Raw genomic sequence first — 23,954 nt, forward strand, 5'->3', positions numbered from 1 at the left:
CTTTTCCTCACCCTGCAGCCAATAGCCTCCCAAGGCGGGATCCCCGACCCTGAAGGCGGAGAAGGCACCTCTGGTGAGTGCACATTTGTAACTACAGTACAGGGTTTAAAAGCAATAGTGTTTAATTTGCCCTTAAGACTTGGGATGCATTCATGGCCAGTACAGCTACTGGAAAAGTCTGTTAACATGTCTGGGGATGGAGCGGGAATCCTCCAGGGACAACTCCATGAAGCTCTCCTGGAGGTACTCTGAAAGCCTTTGCAGAAGGTTTCTGGGGAGGGCTGCCTTATTTCCTCCTCCGCAGTAGGACACTTTATCACGCCAAGCCAGTAGCAAGTAGTCTGGACTCACTGCAGCACAAAGCATGGCAGCAAATGGTCCTGGGTATTGGTCGCATTTAAGCAACATTCGGTCTATATCTTTCTGTGTTAGCCTCAGGGGAGTGATATCATTCATGGTCACCTGGTTGAAATAGGGGAATTTTTGTAAGGGAACAGTAAAAGGACCCCGTTCATGCTGGGCTGTTTGCACTTGGCTAAAAGGGATCATCCCTGGGAATAGCCACACGGAAGGGGGAAGGGATCATCCCAAACAGCCACACGGAGGGGTGCGGGGAGATGTGTGCTGCACATCCACCCGAAAACTGCACCCTGCTCCTTTTAAATGGCAAACCCAACCACCATTGCTTGCTATGGGAAAGGAGGGCACTGCAGTTTGAAAACATTCCCATAAGTTATGAAGGCGTTAGAACCCAAACCCGCATACCCTTTGGCTTACCATGGCTGCCTGGAAACCGAATTCTGTTGCCCAGCCATGTGTGATGTGGCACCATACTGGCAGGCACTCAATATAAAAGGCAAAATGCGACCTTGTACCTAAAGCCCATGTGCTGTCTGCTGTGAATTGCTTGATTCACTGTGAAAGAGTCTCCCTTTTCTTCTCAGAAATGTATCATCTTAACTTTTACTCTCCCTTTTTATCCCCCCACAGGTGCAAATGTTTCTGTGCTCTCCCATCATCTCCTTCCCTGAGGTTATCGCAGATTAGAAGGTGAAAAAAAACACACTCGCGATGACATGTTTTTCTAGCTCATGCAGTCCTCCTGCACTTATAGGGCACAGCTGAATGCATGGAGGCATTCGGTGGCAGAGGCCAGGAAAGCATTAAGTGAGCGCGAAGAGCAGAGGCAGGAGGCGATGCTGAGGCTAATGGAGGAGCAAACAGACATGATGAGGCGTCTGGTGGAGCTGCAGGAGAGCCAACAAGAGCACAGACCCCCGCTGCATCCATTGTATAACCACCTGCCCTCCTCCCCAAGTTCCATATCCTCCTCACCCAGACACCCAAGAACGTGGTGGGGTGGCTCCAGGCAAGCAGCCACTCCACTCCAGAGGACGGCCCAAGCAACAGAAGGCTGTCATTCAAACAGTTTTGATTTGTAGTAATAAGCAATGTGGCCTTGTCCTTCCCTCCTCCCCCACCCCACCCCACCCAGGCTATCTTGTCAGTTATCTCACTTTTTTTTTTAATTAATAAAGAATGCATGATTTCAAAACAATAGTTACTTCATTTTCTTTGCCAGCTGTGATCAAAGGGGGGAGGGTGGTTGGTTTACAGGGAATTAAAATCAACAAAGGGGGCGGGTTTCCAGCAAGGAGAAACACACACAACTGTCACACCATAGCCTGGCCAGTCATGAAACTGGTTTTCAAAGCCTCTCTGATGCGCAGCACACCTAGCTGTGCTCTTCTAATCGCCCTGGTGTCTGGCTGCTCAAAATCGGCCACCAGATGATTTGCCTCAACCTCCCACCCCACCATAAACGTCTCCCCCTGACTCTCACAGATATTATGGAGCACACAGCAAGCAGCAATAAGAATGGGAATGTTGGCTGCGCTGAGGTCTAACCTAGTCACCAAACAGCACCAGCGAGCTTTTAAACATCCAAAGGCACATTCTACCACCATTCTGCACTTGCTCAGCCTATAGTTGAACTGCTCCTTACTACTGTCCAGGCTGCCAGTGTAAGACTTCATGAGCCATGGGAGCAAGGGGTAGACTGGGTCCCCAAGGATAACTATTGTTATTTCAACATCCCCAATGTTATTTTCTGGTCTGAGAAGTAAGGCCCTTCTTGCAGCTGCTTGAAAAGCCCGGAGTTCCTAAAGATGCGAGCGTCATGCACCTTTCCCGGCCATCCCATGTTGATGTCGGTGAAACATCCCTTGTGATCCACCAGTGGTTGCAGCACCATTGAGAAGTACCCCTTGTGGTTTACGTACTGGTGGGCAAGGTGGTCTAGTGCCAAGATAGGGATATCCGTTCCGTCTATCACCCCACCACAGTTAGGGAACCCCATTGCAGCAAAGCCATCCAGTATGACCTGCACATTTCCCAGAGTCACTACCCTTGATAATAGAACGTCAGGGATTGCATTGGCTACTTGGATCACAGCAGTCCCCACAGTAGATTTGCCCAGTCCAAATTGATTCCCGACTGACGGGTAGCAGTCAGGCCTTGCAGGCTTCCAAAGGGCTATCGCCACTCGCTTCTCAACTGTCAGGGCAGCTCTCATCTTGGTACTCCTGTGCTTCAGGGTGGGGGAAAGCAACTCACAAAGTTCAAGGAAAGTGGCCATATGTATGCCAAAGTTTCGCAGCCACTGTGAATCATCCCATATCTGCAACACTATTCAGTCCCACCAGGCTGTGCTTGTTTGCCAGGCCCAGAATCGGCGTTCCACTGTATCAACCAGCCCCACTGCCGCCATGATGTCCCAATTGCCACAGCCCGTGCTTTCAGGAACGTCTGTGTCCATGTCCTCCTCACAATCGTCCTCGTGCTGGCGTCTCTTAGCCAGGTTCTGCACATACCGGAGGATAATGCGCAAGGTGTTTACAATGCTCACAACAGCAGCAGTGAGCTGAGCAGGCTCCATGCTTGACGTGCTATGGCATCTGCATGGGTAACCCAGGAAAAAAGGCATGAAACAATTGTCTGCCATTGCTTTCATGGAGGGAGGGAGGGAGGGGAGACTGACGACATATACCCCAAACCCCCCACGACAATGTTTTTGCCCCATCAGGCACTGGGAGCTTAACCCAGAATTCCAATGGGCAGCGGAGACTGTGGGAACTCTGGGATAGCTACCCACAGTGCATCGCTCTGTGAGTCGATGCTAGCCACGGTAGTGAGAACACACTCCGCCGACTTAATGCGCTTCGTGGGGACATACACAATCGACTGTATAAAATTGATTTCTAAAGATTGACTTCTATAAAATCGACCTAATTTCATAGTGTAGACATACCCTAACTCCTTGAAGAGTTATGCCTGTGGTTAGAGGACAGAATGGAGATTGGCTCCATAAGTTGACTGAGGACTCACTCAGCATTCATGGGTTTCTTGACCAACTAGCTGGCTGAACTGGGAATTGACTTCTGCTATCCCAGGCGGTAGGAGTTGCAGTGAGCTGGGCATCACAGCCTGGACCGAGCAGGTAGGAACCAATTTCCTCACCCTGGCAGATGCAGAAGAAGCTCAGCATGGCTGGAAGTTGCTCCATGCAGTCCTCACCTTGACCGCCCTCGCATGCCCCTTCTCCTCCCCTGAGATTGCAAATAAATAAACCGTCCGGGAACCACACGACACATTTTTACAAAAGAAAGTGAAAAAAGAAAAAGAAAAAATACTGTTTATTTCACACAACTACATCAAGTGCATCAGTCTAACAGAGCAAGACAGCCAGACCCCAGACCGGCTCCCCACCCCCATGGAGCCTGTCCCTCCCTCCTTGTACAACTTACACCACCTCACACGGCACTCTGTGAAATCCACCAGCTTCTCTTGAAACTAAGCAGTGGTGTTAACTGAGGCAAAGGGGAATGGCCCACCCAACGAGGACTGGCTAAGTGCGGGGAGCCCTGGAGATTGGAAGCTGGAGACACAGGACTGGTGATAGCATGTCGGGTTCTGATTGACCCAGGGCGGCGGCGTTTAAACCACCTCCTGCTCCAAGGATGATAATGAAACCGCTTTTGCTCCCAGTCCTGCCCACCACTCTGGCCATGTCTGGAAATCACTGAAACACTCATTTCTTAGGGCAGGGAGAGAGGGAGATGGATCACCTTTATTAGGGAGGAATTTGCCTGCCAACCCTGCCCTAGCTATTCCAAACGGAGGTGGAGGGACAGCAGATCCGGAAAGGTACTTCCTGAATAACAAAAAATCACAACCCTCCCTCTAAGAAACCTTCTTTGGACAGATTCAGATGCGCCCCTCGAGCACCCCGTTCTGCTCTGAACGGGGCAGAGGTTTGGGGAATCAGCAATGCCGGTGTGGCATTGGTATCACCCCCACACCAGGCAGCCAACGGAATGGCTAGCTTTGCTTGTAGCATCTTGGGAACAGCAGCATCAACTCAGGGCAGGGGACCAACCAAACGTGCTAGCAAAAGCCTGACTGGAAGGGGAAGGTGCCAAGAAATTCTACTGTACAGCAGAATCGCCCTGCTGATGCTGGGACTGAAGTCTGCTTGTGGGGGCAGCAGCCGCTTCCAAATTAATCGGCTTGGTCTTTCCCCTGGTCCTCCTCTCCCTGCTAAGTCTCATGGTCCTGGGCTGGTGACACTCGCGCTCCATTCAGCCTGCAGGCAGATCTGTGGAACGCCGTCTTTGCCCGATAAAAATGCGGTAAAACCGAAGCAGCTTTTGAGTTCAGCAAGACCCTCAACTGGCCCCCATCCCGCCCAGGTCGGCTGTCCCCAAATCAACGTGATGTGTAAACATTTTGCCTGGCAGCCAGTTACGCTGAACCCCCAGCGCCACCTTCCGGAGCAGAAAGCTCACTCCTGCTGCCATTCGGAAAGTGGGCGATGAACTAGGACACAGACTCTTTTGAGATTCCTCTAGGAATAACGACTAGCCTCTGGGATGTGTCCTGGAGATCAGGATGTCAGACCCATAACTATCCTATATCTCCTGGGATAAAGAGAACTTTGTGGGACACTGGAAGCTCCCATAAAGCATAGGGCCAGCTGACACCGAAACCAGATTCTCATCCTAATGGGCTATCTGACGCTTTCCTAGCCCGTAGGTGGGCCCCTGGCTGCAGATGAAATTGTGCCAGGATCTGATACCACCTCTCATTACCATGCAGGCAAGCAGAACCTCCCACTCCACTTAGCAGCAGAAGCTACTTTCTGATGATCTGCTTTGGGACTGAAATTTAGACCTTGGTTTGGTTTGGTTTTTTTAAATGCTTAGGCCCAAGGCAACCAGCACTGTCTCTTTAAGATAAGCAGAAGAAGCAGCACCAAATAGGACCTTTTCCTGGGTTTACAGTTAAGGGATACTGTGAAATCATTTGTATATATATATATATATATATATATTGGCTTTCACGTGACATCAAAACACACCTCCCATTCCCTTCTTATGTTAAAGACACACAGTGCATATACAGACAGGAACAGGCTGGCCCCACCCTCCCTGCAGGACCCTAATACACACAGCTTCCTCCACTTATTCCCCTTTTGCACTGAACCCAGCTTAGAAAGAGGGCACCTGGGAGAGATCTTGGGACGGATCCCACCTGCCTGCATCCAGCCTGAGAGCTGGGCTCTGGCGCGCTTTGCCATGACGCCACACAGGCGGTGGCGGGGGACGACACGTTCAGGCGACATCCGACGCGCTCTAAAAGGCTGCTGGTTAAAGAAGGCATTGACGCCCCCTGGAGAGCGTCCCCTGATTGTTGAGCCGCACAAGGAGGGACTTTGTAGTTCAAAGCTGAAGGCTGTTCCTTCCACACACACACCCCGGGCCTGGTTCGTCTCCATTGTAAAGAGTCTCAGTCCTTTGCCTGGCCACTTTCCCACAGGGAGGAGGGCTGGCGCTGCTGGCTTGGAGTCGGCCCCCCCTTCACTTGGCAAGTCGACAAGACAATCAGCTGATGGTCTCTTCTCTTACAGCTGGGAGAGCTGCTGCCACTTCCCCATCCCCCTTCCAGCACTTAGCAAGAGTCGGCCCATCCTTTCGTTTTCCAGATCACCCCCTTCAGAAAAGCCACGCTCAAAAGGTAAGCATAGAACCCTGCAGGAGGAAGGTAAATGTACCCTGTAGAGCCCTGGCTCCACGGCATGGCTCTTTGGTCCCCCTCTCCTGGTGAGACCACTTAGGGTGGTTTGTGCCTCCCAGCTAACAGAGGCCCATACTTTAGATCCCCAGGCTCGAGCCCTAGCAGGGGAAGGTGTAACGCTTGACTTCAACAGGAGCCAATGCGAAAAAAGAAAGAGGATGGAGCAAATGAAAGGGCTCACACCCTGTCCGCCTTCAGAGGCCTCACTTTGGTGAAGAAGCTGCCTGGCCTGGCTGGTTCTGTCCATTTCTTCCTCTAGAAACAATCCCATTTAGTGCAATTGAACCTTCAGGTTTCCCAAGGGTGGCAGGGGAAATGCCAGGACGCAGGTGGCCGGTTCTCCTCTGGCAAACGAGGTTAGTAAGAGAGCTACCTACTGGCTCTTTACACGTGATCCCAAGCCCTAGCAGCTAATCATATGCAGAAACTTCCTTTTAAAGTCTTTTGATGGATAGTGCTTTGTACTCATAGGGAAGGGGATATAAATTAAGCTACTCTGCCTAGATACCGTTAGATACCAAGAGCTTGTGTCTCACACGGGACAGCCAGGGTTCCGAAATAAAAAGGGACTGAAATGAAGCAGGCTTCACATCTGCCTGTTCCCGGACCCAACCGGCCTCCTGGCAGGCCCTGACGCTACCTTGGAGAAACAGGAAATTCTAGAAAAGAAGAAAGTCGCTCGTGTGGCTGACATATTTGTGTGACACAGAAATGCACAGATCACAGCACTCCCTGTGCCCTGCCCCACTTCTGCCCCTGGGGGCAGAGGGGGGCTGGGGACACTCACATTGGCAGCTCTAGCACTCACTACATGTTACACTCAGGAGCAAGAGAAGGAAGGAGCTAGGCGTGTGATGGCCGACGTGTACATGGTCAGATCCTGTGAGGATGAAGGGCACGGATATATGCATACAGCGGGGGGAAAATAATGCCCGGCTGCAGTCAGCGAAGCTGGGCTAGTGGGGCGGAGGGAGGAGGTGGGCAGGGGCAAGGCCTAGGGAACAGTTAGTCACAAAGTGCTCATGGCAGGATCCTGGGGGTGGCCGGGCTGAGCCGGGCATGGTTCTCTCCTCCCACCTGCCCCCCTAGGGGATCTGAAAGACGTTGAGTTTGCTAGTGTTTTTGAGTGTCTGTCGGCGGTTGCAGAACCAGACCCGGACGACCTCGCGGTCGTAGTTGAGCTCCTTGGCGATCTCGGTGATCTCCTGGCCGGTGGGCAGGGCGTTCTTCTCGAAGTAGGCGTTGAGGGCCTCGATGGCCTGGGGCGTGAAGGAGGTGCGGCGCTTGCGTTTCTTGGAGGGCTCGCCGCCCACAAACTCCATCAGGTTCTGTTGCCCTTCCTGGTTCCGCAGCTCGGCCTCGCTCAGCCACTTCTCCAGCACGGGCTTCAGCTTCTGGGCGCTCTTGGGGGTGATGTCCAGCTTCTCGAACCTGCAGGCAGGGTGGCGGGGAGGGAGAGAAGGCGTGAGGGTCCCGCCCTGCGCCAGGGGTCCGGCACAGACAGAAGCAGCACTGACCAAGCTCTGCGGGGTGGTGGAAGGGGCATAAGATCAAGCCGGTTATGTGGTCACGTGCCGGTGGTATGGTAACAAACACGACAACGGAGGCTAGTGAGAAAAGAGGACTCTGAAATGGGATGCAGGCGTGGACGCATGGTTCTGCGGGATCCTCAGGAATCTAGGTCTGCCCACAAAGAGGGGCCAAAGCAGGGCGCTGGGAGACGGGACTCCTGGGTTCTTTTCCCAGTTCTGGGTGGAGAGTGGTCACAGCAGTGGGGATGGGGACTCAGGACTCCGGGGTTCTATTACCAGCTCTGAGAAGGGGTGGGGTCACTGACACCCAAACCGTGGCCCTACCCCTTAGCCGCCCCTTCCCCCTGAGGCCACGCCCCAAAACCGCCCTTTCCCCCTGACGCCCTGCCCCTTCCCCGATGCCCCTCCCCCGCCCTGCCCCTTTTCCCTTTTGGCTGACTCAGTTTCCTCTTTGCTTTTTCAGGGGAGGGAGTCACCTAAACGCTACACAGCCGAGCAGCGCCCTAGCCACTGTCCGCCCCGAACACCTGAGCCCCGTAACAGGGCCGGCACCGAACACAGCCGCTTACCTGCAGATGGCAGACTGGCTGTAGGCAGGTCCTTCCGTAGCCGTCAAAGCTTGACCCACCTGCGTCTGCGTCAGGCCGAGAGACAGACGTCGGATCTTAAAGTTCTTGGCAAACTCCCGAATCTCCTCTAGGTTGATTCCATCCTCCTCGATGCCTGTATTTGGAGTTTGAGGCTCTGGGGTAGGGAGGGGAATACCGTTATGAAGCGCAGTGCGCTCTGTATCATCACCTCCAGCCACAGTCCATCTCCTCACGCCTCCAGGGAGATCTCAAAGTGGGAGCAGACTCTGTCCATGACTGGCGGCATTCTGGTAGCCTCACCTATGGTTAGGGCCCCACTGGGCTGACGGACAGTCTTGCCCCAGGGTGCTTACAGTCTAAATAGACAAGCAGTGGAAGGGGAAACTGAGGCAGAAAGAGGGGCAGTGACTTGCACAGAGGAGGCTGAAAGAGAACCCAGGTCTCCCAAGGCTCAGACCAGCACCACATCCGCAGGGCCATACTGCCATGCTAGGGGAAGCAAGTCCAACATGCGACTTGGCTTGTTCCAGAGTGCTTTGTGTCTCGGGCAGCAGCTCGTCGGGGCTGGGATCTGCCTGATGCAGGGCACTGGCGTCGCTACAGAAATAACAATACTAACATTGCACTGCTTCGCAACGTCTGACTCGCTCTTTAAAGGCTTCTTCCTCCCCACCAAAAATAAATGCTTCCACTTTGCTTTGTTTTATAAACAAATCGGAAGTTTCACCCAGCACGCGCCAGTGACCCTACAATAACAACCCAGCGTGTGTGTGCACAACACTGACTCCGTGTCCTGTACTCTCACCATTAGAACCTGCTTCCTCTCCTACAATCACCGGGAAGGGATAAACCTCGGGGGTCACATCACACACTTTCCAATTCCTGCGAAGGGAGTGCAAGATGCCTGCCCCCCGCAACCAGCATGAAATGGACAGGACCCGAGAGGTGCTTACTGGAAACGAGTTGGCTCACTGTCGGGGTCTCCGAGCAAGTGATGGGAACAGGCACGGAAGAGGGCTTAGCAGCAGGGGCTGGGTTTGCGATGACCACAGCTGGCTGGGGCAGAGCAGGGGCAGGCTGGATTGGCTGAATCTGGTAACACAGCAAAATACAAGGCTCAGATGAGGGCCGTATAAGTGCATATAGTCCAGATGGATGGAGAGTGTTTTGGCAAGCTCTCCGCTGCGGTAAAGCCCTGGCCACCCACCCTGCCTCCGCATAGGGGGCAGAGCACAGCTCTGCTACGCTGATTCCCCGTTGGCATATGGCCCATGCATTGGTGACGTATGTAAAGCTGCCCCCATGCTATTCTAACTCATGCCAGGGTCACGGCTGGCACAGACTGGATCTCCGGTCTTCCCCTGGGCTGAATGGAGCTTGGCTGCAGGACAGAATCTGGCCCATAGACAGGCAATCTGCACAAGTGAACTGCAGCCAAAGCAGATGTCTCTCCAATTCCAACATGCAAGGGCCGCCTGACCTGGCTAATTGGTGTCCTAAACAGTGACCTCTGGCATTGGATCTGGGAGCTGCCCCCTTGGGGCGACCTCTGGATGGAGCTGCCACCTCGACTCCTTCCAAGGGGAGAGGTCAGGCTCAGTCTCTGAACATCCTAATGAGACACCAGAGAATTCAGCAGGGTGCTAGGTCCTGGCGGAGGCTCCAACATGTTGTTTAATGCACAGTACGTGGATCTGTAAAGTCACCAACCTCCCCAGGCTTCTGGGAGCTGCTGGCCAGCCACAGACACCAGCCGGCTGGCTCTCCGAGAAGGTGCCTGTTAGACAGCCGTCACCCGCCGTTCGGAGCTCACCTCGTTCTTTGCTGGGGACTCTGGGGCGCTGGGTTTCCTGATGGCCGCCGTCTGGAGGGCGCTGCTGGCTAATGTAGCAATGACTTGCCCTTGGGCGTTCAGCAGCAGCTGCGGGGTCACCGCCTGCACCTGCAGGTTCTGGGCTGGCAAAACAGCTGGGGTGGCGCTGGCCGTCGTGATCCCAGCCGGGTTCACCACCCAGGGCAGCGTCCCAATGACCTGCAGAGGAGACAAGAACGGGAGCTGGGTGCGTGGCACACCAATACTCTTCCCTGCCTCCCGTCCTGCAGGATGGAGTTCCCCCCCTCCCGAGGCTGGATACGGGACACTGGATGGGGTGGGCCAGTGCTCTGGGGGTGGTGCTGAGAATTTCTCTTTCAAGGAAATTGGCTGGCTGGTTCATGCTCACACGCTCAGGGTCTAACTGATGGCCATATGAGGGGTCGGGAAGAAATTTCCCCCAGGTGACCTTGATTTCACCTTCCTCTGCAGCACGGGGCCCGGTCACTTCCTAGGATCATCTGGGCATACCTCACTTAATCAGTTCCCTGCCACCGCATGGGCCCTGGGCACTGGTGGCACAGTTGGGTCACCTGTGGGCTGCAACATGTGGATCTAGTTCTGGTTGAGCGTGCGGGTGCTGGGTGGTGCCGATGGCCTGTGATGCACAAGAGGTCAGACCAGCTGATCTGGTGGTCCGGTCCCTTCTGGCCTTGAACTCTGTGACTAACTCTATCCTGAGTGACAGCTCTTGGGAAGGGAGAGGGTGCCCATAGGAAGGCTTTACGAGTGGCAAGGGAAGGTTATCCTCCTGTTGTCTCCTGGAGCCCGTCCCCACATACCTGTCCCTGGGCATTGGTCAGGATCTGACTCGTTATCCCTTGGACGCTGGGAATGGTGTTCGTGATCACCGGGGCGGCGGCCAGCGAGCTGAGAAGCTGGGTTTGCCCGCCGAGAGAAGCCGCACTGATCTGTAGAGAAAACAGGAGTCGGAGGTTAAACACACGCACTCAGCCATGCCTCGTTCAGTGGGGAAACCCCACTCTGGCTCCCTCTTAGAGGGAGGAATGGCCTAGCTGCCTTAGGTACTTATCTGGCCCCCATTATGGAAGTATCTCGACACTTCACAATCTTTATTGTGCTCATCTTCACAAACCCCTGGGGGGCAGGGCAGTGCTACTATCCTCACTTTACAGATGGGGCACTGAGGTGCAGAGAGAGCAGAGACCACAAATGAAGATGTAATTGTAGCACAAGGAGGCATAGCCCTGGCTAGCTTTAAGCTAGCTAGCCCGGGTAACCGTAGCAGCGGGACAGAGTCTGGGGCTGGCAAGCGACCTGAATTTGTCCCCAGGGTTCCCGGCGGGCTTGTACTTGGGCAGTTAGGCCACGCGGCCTCATCTTCACTATTACTGTGCTAGCTAGATCAAAGCTAGTGCAGGGTCACCTCCGCACGCTGACAGTCACCGCTTCATTTGTGCCCTCAAGGACTTAGCCACAGTCAGGCAGGAAGCCTGGGAGACAGCAAGGAATTGAACCCAGGCCTGCAAAGTCCCAGGCTAGCACCATAACCACTAGACCATCCTTCCTCTTCCAGGTACCATCCTTCAAGGAGGTCTCGCCATCCAGCCTGCCTCTGCTCCGTCAGTGACGGCAGCCGGCCCAACCCACCAGCTGCTCCCCTACCAGAGCCCGTGTCCTTTCTCCCGACCCACATGGGAAAAATCCTCATCAGAATGATTAATAACAACACCTGGCTCATACCACCAGTAGCTCTCAGAGTGCTTTACAAAGGGGGTATCATCAGCCCCACTTTTAAAGATGGGGAAACTGAAGCACAGAGTGGCAAAACGACTTGCCCAAGGTCCTCCAGCAGGTCAGTGGCAGAGCCAGGAATGGAATGCAGCTCTCCTCCCTCCCAGGCCAGTGTTCTATCCACTAGGAAACACTGCCTCCTGTTCTGGGCAGGTATAAATGATGATGCAAGGGGCCAGAATCAGGCCCCTTTTCGAGCTGCTCCGTCAATAAAGAATGCCCGACGTCAGGCCAGCCGGCAGGGATTCCTGACCACGCAGGACAGACCGCTTGGCTCCCAGAGATTCTCTGGAGCGTCACACCAGCTCCTTACTATGCCAGGGTTAAAGGCAAATCCCGCAGGCTGGACTGTGATTTGCGTCTGCGTCTCCAACGGCTTTCCCACGGGCGGCGGTGGGGCGGCAGCGGGCTGGGGCAGGATGGCCGGTGGGCTCTGGAGCGAGGGCTGCGGCTGGAACACGGCCTGCGTTTGGATGGAGGGCCGTGGCTGGACCGTCTGCGGAGCCTGCAGTGGCTGGGCAGGCTGCACGGGGGCTGGCATTGCCGTGTTCAGCACCGCAGCAGCTGAAAGCAGAGCAGACACATGGACACTGAATAGCCGAAATATGCCACTCTCTTTGCACCCCCTCTGCCCGTCCCTGCAACAAATCATCATCGTAATACATAGCCTCATGCAGAGCCTTTAAACTGAGCCCCCACCGGTCCCGCGCGAGCCCTTCTTATCCACCCACCAGCCCTGGCCTCTGTTCCGTCCTTTGGAAGTGGGCAAAGGAGAAGGGTGCATGGAATCCAGGACAGGGCCGGCTGGCAGAAGACCAGTTGCCAACTCTGGTGGCTTTATCACCCGTCTCGTGATTTAGGGTATTCACCCCATGGAGCCCCAGCTCTTGGGGTCATGGAACTACGGAAGAATCTCAGTTTTCGTCTAAGAAACTGGACGTATGATTCTAGCCCCCGCGGCTGCGGAGAGAAGCTGGGAAACATCCCTAGCGCTTTGTAACTGTAGGTCTCAAAGCATTTCCCAAAGGTGGCCAGGATCATCACGCCCCCATTTTACAGATGGGGAAACTGAGGCACAGGGCAGTGACATGACATGCCCACGGTCATCCAGAAAGCCAGCGGCCGAGCTAGGAAAAGAACCAAGGAGTCCTGAGTCCCAGCCCAATGCTCTAGGTATATCACAAGTCAGTTCTTGTATCAAGGCCTGTGTGTGACCATGGGCAGGGCTGGCACGGATATCCAGGAATGCAGGGCACCTGAGTTCCATCCACAGCCATCACAATGAAGGGGAAAAAAAAATCTCTAACGACTAGAAGGCCAACAAAACTGGCATATGGCTTGGGCACGATCCACGCCACCCTCCCCTCCCTCTGTGCTGCCTGTCCAGACATCCAGATGGCCCTCAACAGCCTAGTATCAGAGCATCTCACAATCTGTAACACACTGACCCACACAACTCCCTGTGAGGGAAGACAGCGCTATTATCCCCATTTTACAGGTCGGGGGACCAAGGCACAGGAAATCCATGAGTGAACCAGGATGTGAACCCAGTTCTGCAGAGTCCCCATCTGTTGTCTTCTCCGCCAGACCATCATTTAGGAGCAGCTTCTTGTTGAGAGGCAGATTCATCCCCCCTGCACCCCTTTTTGGAAGGGAGCTGGCAAAGATCAAAAACCCTGGTCTGTCTAACAACCCCAGAACCTGAAAGGTCCAATCTGGATCCACCCTTAACTCTGTAAAGGGAACCAAACTGGCCATCGGGCCGCGAACACGCACAGCGGCAACTGCAGGCTTAGGCAGCGTGAGGGAGCCAGCCCTTCGGGGCTTCAAAGCAATTAGACGCATTAGCTAAACACGGCTCTACCAGGAGACAGGTCAGGGTTAGTCTCCTAGCTCTGCACCAGATGAACCAAGAGGGCACCGTTCACCCCTGTGGCAACATGAGGCCTCAGCACTGCTGAAGCCTTTTGGCTTACATGGTATACGAGCCGTGTGGACTGAAGTGGTGCCTAGACCTCATGCCGGCCCCCTGCGCGCGGTGGATTTCACCCAGAGAGCAAGCATGGCTTCCCCACCGACCCAGCAGTAGACTCAGAATTTAAATGCAGATCCTGGCCTTGTGCTCAAGAGCACTGGCCCATGCTTCCTCCCAGACACAGAGAAATCAGCGTAACCTTCCTTGCCCGGCATGAGCCTGCAGTCCTTATGCATGCAAAGCCAGCTGGAGCCAATGGGAGCTTTTGCCTGCAAAAGAAGAGCAGACTCAGGCCCGGGGCTTGCAACTTTACACTGTTCCCAGGCCAGGTGGACTTTGACTCAGCACAAGCCATGGAACAGGGACAGCTCAGTGGTTTGAGCATTGGCCTGCTAAACCCAGGGTTGTGAGTTCAATCCTTGAAGGGGCCATTTGGGATCTGGGGCAAAAATTGGGGATTGGTCCTGCTTTGAGCAGGGGGTTGGACTAGATGACCTCCTGAGGTCCCTTCCAACCGTGGTATTCTATGACATTTGACACGACCAGAGATGCTCTAAGGCAGAGGAGTGGCCGTTACCTTGCAAGTTGGCTATAGGTGGTTTGAAAATTCCCCCTGTAGGAGAAGCAGCCGTCAGTCCGGGAAGGGCAGCGACCGTTGCTGTAGGAAATGTCCACACAGCCAGCCCCTGCTGACCAGCCACTTGACCTGCAATACTGATGGGGATAAGAAGAGGTTGAGTAACTGCCCCTGCTGGAACCATTACTCCTGTCACAACTGTTGCTAAGTTTTCCTGAGTCAAGACCTGCAAAAGTAAACAAGATTTAAAAAAGAAAAGGAAAAAAAAAATCAACGCCACTCCAGACAGCACCAGCCGCGTTAGCGAGCGCACACGGTCTTTCCAAAGGCACACTTTGCCCCAGCCAGGGGGAGCCTGCCTGAGCCATGTGTGGGCATGGGATCGCTCCCGTCTTAGCAGCTGGGTTCCAGCTGAGTGGAGCCCCCCGGAGGCTGGTTGTCAAATCACCACCAGAGGGGGACTTTTTTTTTCCTTAGTGCAACCCTACAGAATCATTTCCAGCAGCAGCTCAACGCCACGGGGCCTTCTGTGGCGGGCGCTATACGGAGGAGTGGCCAGGGATGGATCAGGACACAGAACCTACACTCCATGCCTAGGCGGGTTGTTTCATTCAAACCCCACCCCACCACCGGGTGCTATCCCACTGGGCAAGTCTCTGTGCAAAACACACAGCGCTGTTTCAGGGACCATTAACAACCGATACACGCCGGGGAGCGTTGGAAGAGCGCGTGTGAATCCCACATGTAGGACACAGGAGAAATACCCCGCGCTCTTCCCCCTGCTCGCCGTCCACATTTGCTCCCTTCCCACGCCCATCCGCGTGACTGCCGGGTAGTTACCTGTGGCGTGGCTTGCACTGCCAAGGGAGTTAGGGTTTGGGTCGGCTGGCTCGTTGCTGGGCTGAAGGTGGTGACAGATGAGACGCTGGCGGGAGCTATTCCAGGCAGTGACTTTACTTCGCCTTGAGAGGAGGAAATAACACAACGTCAAGTGACCCTGTCACTTAAGTGTAATGATAATAACAATTATATAGGGCTTTTCAACTACAGATATCCAGAGCTGCATCATTACCCTTATTTCACAAATGGGGAAACTGAGGCACGGGGGGGGGGAGGGAAATTACTTGCCCAAGGTCACTTAGCAAATTAGTGGCAGGGCCTGGAATTGAACCCAGGACTCAAGTCGCAGTCCCGTTCCCTAACTGCTAGACCACATTGTCACCTACTTACATAACGAGGCTCTCTGTCTCCCTCCAGTGGCGATAGCACAAATGAGTGCTGCTGGCAGAGCTGGATTTTTTGGCTCAGGCAACAGAGCGGGGCTCTAATGTGGCAGCCTCTCCCTACCCCAGCGGTTTTCAAACTTTTGTACTGGTGACCCCTTTCAGACAGCAAGCCTCCGAGTGTGACCCCCTCTTATAAATTAAAAGCATTTTTAAATATAGTTAACACCATTATAAATGCTGGATGCAAAGCAGGGTTTGGGGTGGAGGCTGACAGCTCGCAACCCCCCATGTAATAACCTCGCGACCCCCTGAGGGGTCCCGACCCCTAGTTTGAGAACCCCTGCCCTACCCCATAAGAAGCTGAACATCAGAACAGCCATACTGGGTCCATCTAGCCCAGTATCTTGTCTTCCAACAGTGGCCAGTACCAGGTGCTTCGGAGGAAATGAACAGAACAGGGTAATGTATCGAGTGATCCATTCTGTCATCCAGTCCCAGCTCCTGGCAGTCAGAGGTTTAGGGACACCCAGAGCATGGGTTGGGTCCCCAACCGCCTTGATTAATAGCCATCAATGGACTTGTCCTATAACCCACTTATGCTTTTGGGAATTCACCACATCCCCCGGTTCACAGGCTGACTATGAGTGGTGTGAAGAAGTGCTTCCTTCTGTTTGTTGTAAACCGGCTGCCTGTTAATTTCAGATCAGGTGACCCCTGGCTCTTGTGTTTTCATTTTACAAAGCAGGTCAGGATCCTTACCCCCCATTTTGCAGATGGGGAAACTGAGGCACAGAGCAGGGACACCACTTGCCCACGGTCACTCTGGAGCTCAGTGGCAGAACTGGGACTAGAACTCAGGCGTTCGGAGTCCCATGCCGGTGCTCTATCCACTAGGCCATCCTGCCTCCCAGTTGGTAATGCCTAACATACCCACTGTTCTGAGTCTCGGTCGCCACCACCCTGGTCTGGCCACTTCAGCCGTGCATGGAGTCAAGGTGACACCTTGTGGCCTGGCCAGACATAGGCATTGCAATTCTGTAACCTGGGACGGCAGTAGAGTTCCGAAAAGGCACTGACATTTTTTGGCACGGACTGCGTTAGTGAGCACCATCCTCCCATTGCTACCCCTGGGTAAGAGAGACTGCATCACAGCTACATTACATGCATCCTCCTTCTCCTCCACCTTGGACGCTAAGGCCAAAGTCATTTTCTGCCCAAAGGAGCTGACGATTGTAGGATAACAACACTATCTTTGCAGCTGTGCCCAAAATCATAACTTACCAAACTGAAACCCAAGAATACTTCACCCACCACTGAAAGGCAGCCACCTCTGGGGTGGGACGCAGAAGCTGTTTATCAGCACATATCAACACTCCAGAACATCCTAGGGCAGGCAGGGAAGAAAAATCCTGCACCCCTACACTGCTTCAGCCATTTGCTTTGGGTATGTCTACACTGCATACTAAGCCCAGGCTCTGACTCAGGTCTAAGCCCAAGCCCCTCTTGTGTGCACACACAAATCAGTGTGAGTTGGGGCAGGCAAGCCCTCAGGACACCGACAGCTCCGCAGACCCTGCTTGGGTCCCACTGTGACTCAGGTCCAATTCCTGTCATTTTGCAGTGTGGATGCAAATGAAGCCGCAGCCCACCCTCCTCTCTAAGGTCCGGATGGTAAAGAATATGGCACATGGAGAAAAAGAGACTCCCTCTAACCCTTTTTATGGATTACATCAAGGAGCGTTCCTTGCTGTTACTGTCAAAGGGGTGGACTGGATTTGGATCTCCACAAAGAGCCAGGCAGCAACCTGGGAAGGTGCAAGCATCGTATGCAGAAGTGTTTTCTTCTGCACAACCAGTGTGTATTAATCCCACGTATTCCTGGGCGGCACGTCGCATAGGCTGGGGAAGGCTGTGCCTCCCCAAACAGCCCAGCGTGGCCCCGCCCATGTTCCTCCCAGAAGCCCCCTCCTGCTTGCCCTTCCCCCTTGCCCCCAGCCCAGGCAGGCTACTCCTCTTCAGAGAAGCAGGCTGGGGCTAGGGTGGCTGGGACTTGGGGTGGCTGGGGCTGCTCACCGCTGGGGACTGGATTAGAAAGTGAATTGAAATTGGGAGTATATTTTTCAGGGAAGCTTTTGGCCGACTCAGGAGGTTTTCTAGGTCTTGGGCATTTTCCTAATCATTTGCCCTAATCAATGGGTGTGGGGTGGGGGAACAGTGAAACAGCACAGCGTAGAGGGCCTCGTACCAGTTGTCCCTCCACACGTGGTCTCTAGGTTTGCCTGCACATCTTCTCTTCCTGGTTCACTTGTTTCCACGGGGCAGCTGCTTGCGACCTCTCCAGCTGTTGGTTCCAAAGCTTTCCCATCATCCTCTGCTGGAAGTGGGGCATCCACTCCCACCTCCAGCACTCGGATAGTCTCATGACTTGACATCACAATGACCTGGAAGCAGACAGCAAAGCGTAAGTAAGATCTCAACGGGTACAAACCCTGAAAGAGACGAACAAGAAGAAGGCATGATTCTCTGGGCTTCACACTCTCCATCCACAGCAAAAGGCAGAGCTAGACTGGATCCATCTATCTATCCATCCATCCCTATACACATCCATCCATAATCCATCCCCATACATAGCTGTCTGTCTATCCATCCAGGCCCATACACATCGTCTATCTGCCTATCTATCCAACCATCCCCATATCTAATCTATCCCATGCACCCCCTCTATCTATCTATCGAATCTATCTATCCAGCCATCCCTATACACGTCTGTTTAATCCATGCACCCCCTCTATCTATCTAACCCATGCACCCCCTCTGTCTATCTCTATCTACCCCCATACACATCTGTCTGTCTATCCAGCCACCCCCATATCTATCTGTCTGTCCGTCTAATTACACTAGGCTCAGCTGTAACTTTTTCATCACCATTGCAGTTAGTCACAAACAGCCAGGCCAGATCCCCAACCGGTGTGAATCAGCACCGTTCTATTGAAGTCAATGGGCCGAAGCCCCAAAGGGTGTAAATCAGTGACGCGCCTCTGGAGCCAATGTTGATTTACACCCGCTGAGGATCTGGCCCTGCACACGCCAGCAGTGTTAGAATGGCAGGATAGTCCCAAGCCCGACGCCAGGCTCAGCTGCCACAAACCTGTGGAAAGGAACCAACGTACTTGCTCGTTAACCGTCAGGGAAGCTTCCTGGGGCTGCACGTCCATGATTGGTCACTGCGCGCTGGGCGGAGTGGGGTGGACTCAGACTCTCCACATACTGCAAGCAAGAAGAGAGTGGTCACAAGAGCGTCTGCTACTAAACCGGTGTCACACCCGCCACGGGGTCAAATCTTGGAACAACTTGCAAGAGTTGAAACAACATGCTCCCTTGCGTTTCACACGCCATAGCTGCACGGGAACTGTTCCGAGACCAGCCTCCCTTTGCACGGTGGGGTAGCTGTCAGAGCGAGACACAGGCAGCCTGGCTTCTCCATACCACTACACCTTGCGGAGCCGTTCACACCCGTGCAAAGCGGGTGTTAAAACACTCCTCTTCCGAACCAGTTCCGCTTTGCGATGGGTCACTGACTGCAACAAGCGCAGGGCAATGGAAGGTCAAGTGCTGGGAGCACAGGTGCTGACTCTCGTTTTTCCCGGTGGGTGCTCCACCCCCCGGCTCCACCCTGAGGCCCCGCCCCCACTCCGCCCCTTTCCCTGAGGCCCTGCCCCGCCTCTTTCCACTCCGACTCTGCCCCCTGCTTGAGGTCTCCCGCCCTCCCCGAGCGCTTCCTCACCAGCCGCCCAACAGTTGATCGGTGGCCCCAATGGGTGCTTGAGTCCCGGAGCACCCACGCCGTTGGCGCCTATGGTTTGGAGCCAGGACTCCTGGGTTCTACTCCCAGTTCTACCATTAACTTCCTTGGGAAGGGGTTGGTATGTCAGAGTCCCCTTCTCTATGCTGGGTGTGGGAGGCAGGTGAGCTAATATTGATCATATCTCACAAGGCGTGTGTGTCTGTGTGTCTGTGCGTGAGTGTGATTCATTTAGTAAAGTGGAAGGGCTGAACAGCCAATGAGAGAAGAAAGAGGCGCTGGAGATTCCACTAGAAATACCCAGCCCCACCTCACCCCAAGCGAAGCAATGGATCGGTGCAAGAATGTCTACTGATTTTGGGAGGAGAAGTCATCCCAGGAGATGAGAATCCACCAACAGAAAAGCGAAACCCACCCCTCAGGATCAAACCATTCTCCCTCTCCTTGGAAAACCAGACTCATGCCAACACATTTCTTTAGGCTGGCATTTTCCTCTCCCGCTGTCCATGGGGGTTATGTGTCTAACTCCCATAAACCCGCTGAAAATTCCAGCCTTAAAGAGCAGCTGTTTCCAAAGAGAACACTGCCTCTTCCCTGGGCACAGGACCCTCAAGGCTTGAAAGGACTAGTGATTTTTTTTCCTGGGTGCGTAACATGAGAGACCTAAAAAGGTCCTCTTTTCCAAAGTGGGGCCTTCAGCACTCTCTGAAAATCAGGGTCCCTTTCCGATGGTCCAAGACGGCATGGATGCCGACCTTCAGCTTTTCCTGGGGGTGCTGTTACCACTCAAGGAAGAGATCGTGGAGTCATTGTGGATAGTTCTCTGAAAACATCCACTCAATGCGCAGCGGCAGTCAAAAAAGCTAACAGAATGTTGGGAATTATCAAGAAAGGGATAGATAATATGACAGAAAATATCATATTTTTATAAATATATGTAATATATGCCTCTATATAAATCCATGGTACGCCCACACCTTGAATACTGTGTGCAGATGTGGTCGCCCCATGTCAAAAAAGATATATTGGAATTGGAAAAGGTTCAGAAAAGGGCAACAAAAATGATTAGGGGTATAGAACGACTTCCGTATGAGGAGAGATGAATAAGACTGGGACTTTTCAGCTTGGAAAAGAGGTGACTAAGGGGGGATGTGATAGAGGTCTATAAAATCATGACTGGTGTGGAGAAAGTAAATAAGGAAGTGTTATTTACTCCTTTTCCTAATACAGGAACAAGGGGCCACCAAATGAAATTAATAGGTAGCAAGTTTAAAACAAACACAAGAAAGTATTTTTTCACACAATGCACTGTCAACCTCTGGAACTCCTTGCCAGAGGGCGTTGTGAAGGCCAATACTATATTGGGGTTCAAAGGGGAGCTAGATAGGTTCACAGAAGATAGGTCCATCAATGGCTATTAGCCAGGATGGGCAGGAATGGTGTCCCTAGTCTCTGTTTGCCAGAAGCTGGGATTGGGTGACAGAGCATGGATCACTTGATGATAACCTGCCTGTTCATTCCCTTTGGGGCATCTGCCATTGGCCACTGTCAGAGGACAGGATACTGGGCTTGATGGACCTTTGGTCTGACCCAGTATGGCCGTTCTTATGTTCTTCTGCTCCACTTCGAGGCCCCACTCCCACTCCACTCCTTCTCCCAAAGCCTCACCCTCTCTCGCCGCTTCCCGCACCCTCCCCTCGAGGCCCCACCCCTTCCCTGAGCACGCCCTGCCTGCGCCCTGCCTTTACTTCATCTCTTCCCACCCTCACACCTCTCTCTCCGCCCCAGCACTTCCCGCCCACCACCGAACAGCTGATCGGCAGCAGGCGGGAGGTGCTGGGGGGAAAGGGAGAAGCTGATCGGTAGGGCCCACCAAACAGCTGATCGGCAGGTGGCTTTAAAGATTAGCACTGGGACCTTGGAGCAGACGTTGGGTGTGCATGTTATTATGATGTGCACTCACGTTTTAATAATATAGGATGAAATCCTGGCCCGTTAACAGCAATGAGGCCAAAATGACACAGCTACAATATGCAGTGTGTAGTAACTGGGTAGTAACCCTTTAAACAGTGTGTGGAATTATTACTGCGTCCTTCACTCTTTACACAACAAATGTAACAGGAAGGAACCTCACAGAAACACAGCGGAGTCCGAGTAACTGTGTTTACTAACTATATACAACAAGCAACCTATACACATATACACGCTACTGGCAGTAGCCTGTTGGCTTCTGAAACATAAAACCCAGTGAGCGCCATTAGAAGGCTCACAAACTATTTAAAGGGATACTACGCAACTCCTAGCTGCTGCACACACTAAACTGTAAATGTAGCTGCCCAGCTCCCTTTAAAACTATCCCCCTAGTTGGCTCTGAGAATCACAACCTAAACATTCAAACAGATCCCAGGGGGCGCGGCCCAGAACTAATGCCGTCTTCTCCGCTACGCTCGGTGGCTTTTAATAGGTTTAGACCCTGCTGCCTGAGCGACTGAACTGATTGAGATCAGCCGAGTGACTGATCTGTAATATCTGATAAAAGTTTTTAAATCCCGCTTTGACTTCAGAGTAGCCAAACGCCATGGGATGCCGGTGCCTGCTTTAATTAACAATTTATTCCAGTGCAACAGAGAACAGAGTCAGGGGCCATCAGGTAGCTCTTCGATGCATCTGGCGTTATTAATAGTTAATTAGTTCTCCTACAGCCAGAGCACAGGAACCGGCAGGAAAAGTTGGAGCGAGGGACACTTGCTGCACCAGGGACGTGCTGGTGGGAAGAAAAAGCAGAGAACTAAAGCTGCAAAACCTCCTGTGACGAAGAGACGAGATGAGCCGAATGTACAGTCATTCCACCAGGAAGGGAAGATCTGTGAGCTGGACAGGGTGGTGGCTAGTGACCAGTTTGCTGGTCTCCTGGCAGTGGTAAGACCTGCTGTGTGTCTCTGGGAGGAGACTGTAAGCTCTTTGGGGCAGGGACTATCCTTCACTTTACAGACCCTACCACAATAGGGTCACTATCTCACCTGCGGTTTCCAGGTTCTACTATAATGCAAATCGTAAATAACCGTTGACCCCACAGAAAGGCTCTCTGGATAAGTTAGAGCAGCCCCAGGGGCTGTTCTATCCTCAAGCAGCCTTTCTCAGGTGGTACCACCGCCCGGGATCCCCTTAGCACTGAGCATTATGGCTCCTTCCCCTTTCTGTCTCCTGCAGCTGAGCTGGTAAGAGGGGAACAGCACAATTATGCACATGGCAGCTCTTTGCTGGGGGAATTCTCCTCTGCCCTTTGCGGCTCATTCACAACCCCTCCATGCTGCTGGAGAGGCATAGAGAGACTGGAGTAGGGGGGCAGCATCTGCCCCCCCGTCAATTAGAGAACAGGTTTCATAAATAAAGCTGCAATGTTTTTAAAGGCATCGGACCAAATTCAGTCCCGGTACAGAATAACTCAGCACAGTTCTCATGCTTATCAATGGAAACTCAGCCTGTTTATACCAGGGCTGAATTTGGTTTGTCCCAGGAGGTAGTCAAGGCAGAGAAATGTCCACTGGAGAGATCTTTTTTATCAGGCCTTGTCTACATGCAAATTCAAACTGGTTTGTTAAACTGGACACTCTGGTTTTGGTTTCAGAGTGGTTTATAACAGTTTGGTCTAACTTCCTTAAATTCCTTTAAGCTAAACCGAAATAAGCCCGTTTTCAACCAAAAATCACAGTCCACATAGGGGTTTGCACTGGCACCAACAACGTGATTGAAATTCACCCCTTTCGTTAAAAAGATTCAGCTTGCTTGTACAGACAAGACCGAAGACAAGCCTTGTCCCGGCTTTCTCTGCTGCTGCTGTACTAAATAATACTGTTTGATGGAGACATCTTTTGCACACAGGCATAATGAAACCTGCAGTAAAATCTTCCAGCTTTGCAAATGCAGGATGTGAATAAACAGCAATGAGCAATACCAAGGCTGCTGTGTATAGAGACCAATTAACAAGCTGTTTCTGAACAAACTCAGCAGGAACATCTGTATTGAGCTAGCTAGCTAGCTATCGAAAAATAAAAGGGTTAAGGACGTTGTTAGCTGGGCTGTTCGCTGTTTGCCCGGGCACAAATTCTGTTTATGGAGGGTTTCTGTTCAATACCTTCTAAAAGCAGCCTGAAATGTTGTATCAGCTCATCAGCCTAAGCAGCAGAGAATGGAAATTTTCAGCATTCACCCAACCTGCTCCCACTGAGAATTATCCTGCTGACTTCAATTAGAATCGGGGTCCATCCAATGCTGAACGCCTTTAAAAATCCCATCCACAACACTTCAGCCTGGTGTACATACAGGCATACCGGTTTCCCTGTTTAGAGTTGGGGCATGATTGTGCACCAACAGTGTTAGAGTGGTATCATCCCTGGGTCAGGATCCGGTTATACTGGTGATTGTCTGCTCTTTTGGGGCAGAGCCTGTCTTTTTTTCCTTCTGTGTTTGTACAGCACCTTGCACAATG

At 52.9% G+C, this 23,954-nt stretch overlaps 1 protein-coding gene across 1 annotated transcript in view; it reads right to left on the reverse strand.

Annotated features, from left to right (window-relative positions):
* Positions 1 to 3,780: 3,780 nt before the first annotated feature.
* The window catches only part of POU6F1 (POU class 6 homeobox 1), a 31,456-nt gene continuing 11,282 nt past the window's right edge, over positions 3,781 to 23,954 (reverse strand). The window contains exons 2-11 of the mRNA XM_074935228.1: positions 18,834 to 18,930; positions 17,909 to 18,104; positions 15,278 to 15,399; positions 14,438 to 14,663; positions 12,199 to 12,449; positions 10,913 to 11,041; positions 10,071 to 10,289; positions 9,211 to 9,349; positions 8,237 to 8,411; positions 3,781 to 7,566 (exon numbers count right to left, since the gene is read on the reverse strand). Of these exons, the coding sequence (XP_074791329.1) occupies positions 7,221 to 7,566; positions 8,237 to 8,411; positions 9,211 to 9,349; positions 10,071 to 10,289; positions 10,913 to 11,041; positions 12,199 to 12,449; positions 14,438 to 14,663; positions 15,278 to 15,399; positions 17,909 to 18,104; positions 18,834 to 18,878 (1,848 nt within the window). The 5' untranslated portion in view covers positions 18,879 to 18,930 and the 3' untranslated portion in view covers positions 3,781 to 7,220. The remainder of the gene's footprint in view (positions 7,567 to 8,236; positions 8,412 to 9,210; positions 9,350 to 10,070; positions 10,290 to 10,912; positions 11,042 to 12,198; positions 12,450 to 14,437; positions 14,664 to 15,277; positions 15,400 to 17,908; positions 18,105 to 18,833; positions 18,931 to 23,954) is intronic.

This window comes from Natator depressus, chromosome 20 (genome assembly GCF_965152275.1).
Source record: "Natator depressus isolate rNatDep1 chromosome 20, rNatDep2.hap1, whole genome shotgun sequence".
In the NCBI taxonomy this organism is placed as follows: Eukaryota; Metazoa; Chordata; order Testudines; family Cheloniidae; genus Natator; species Natator depressus.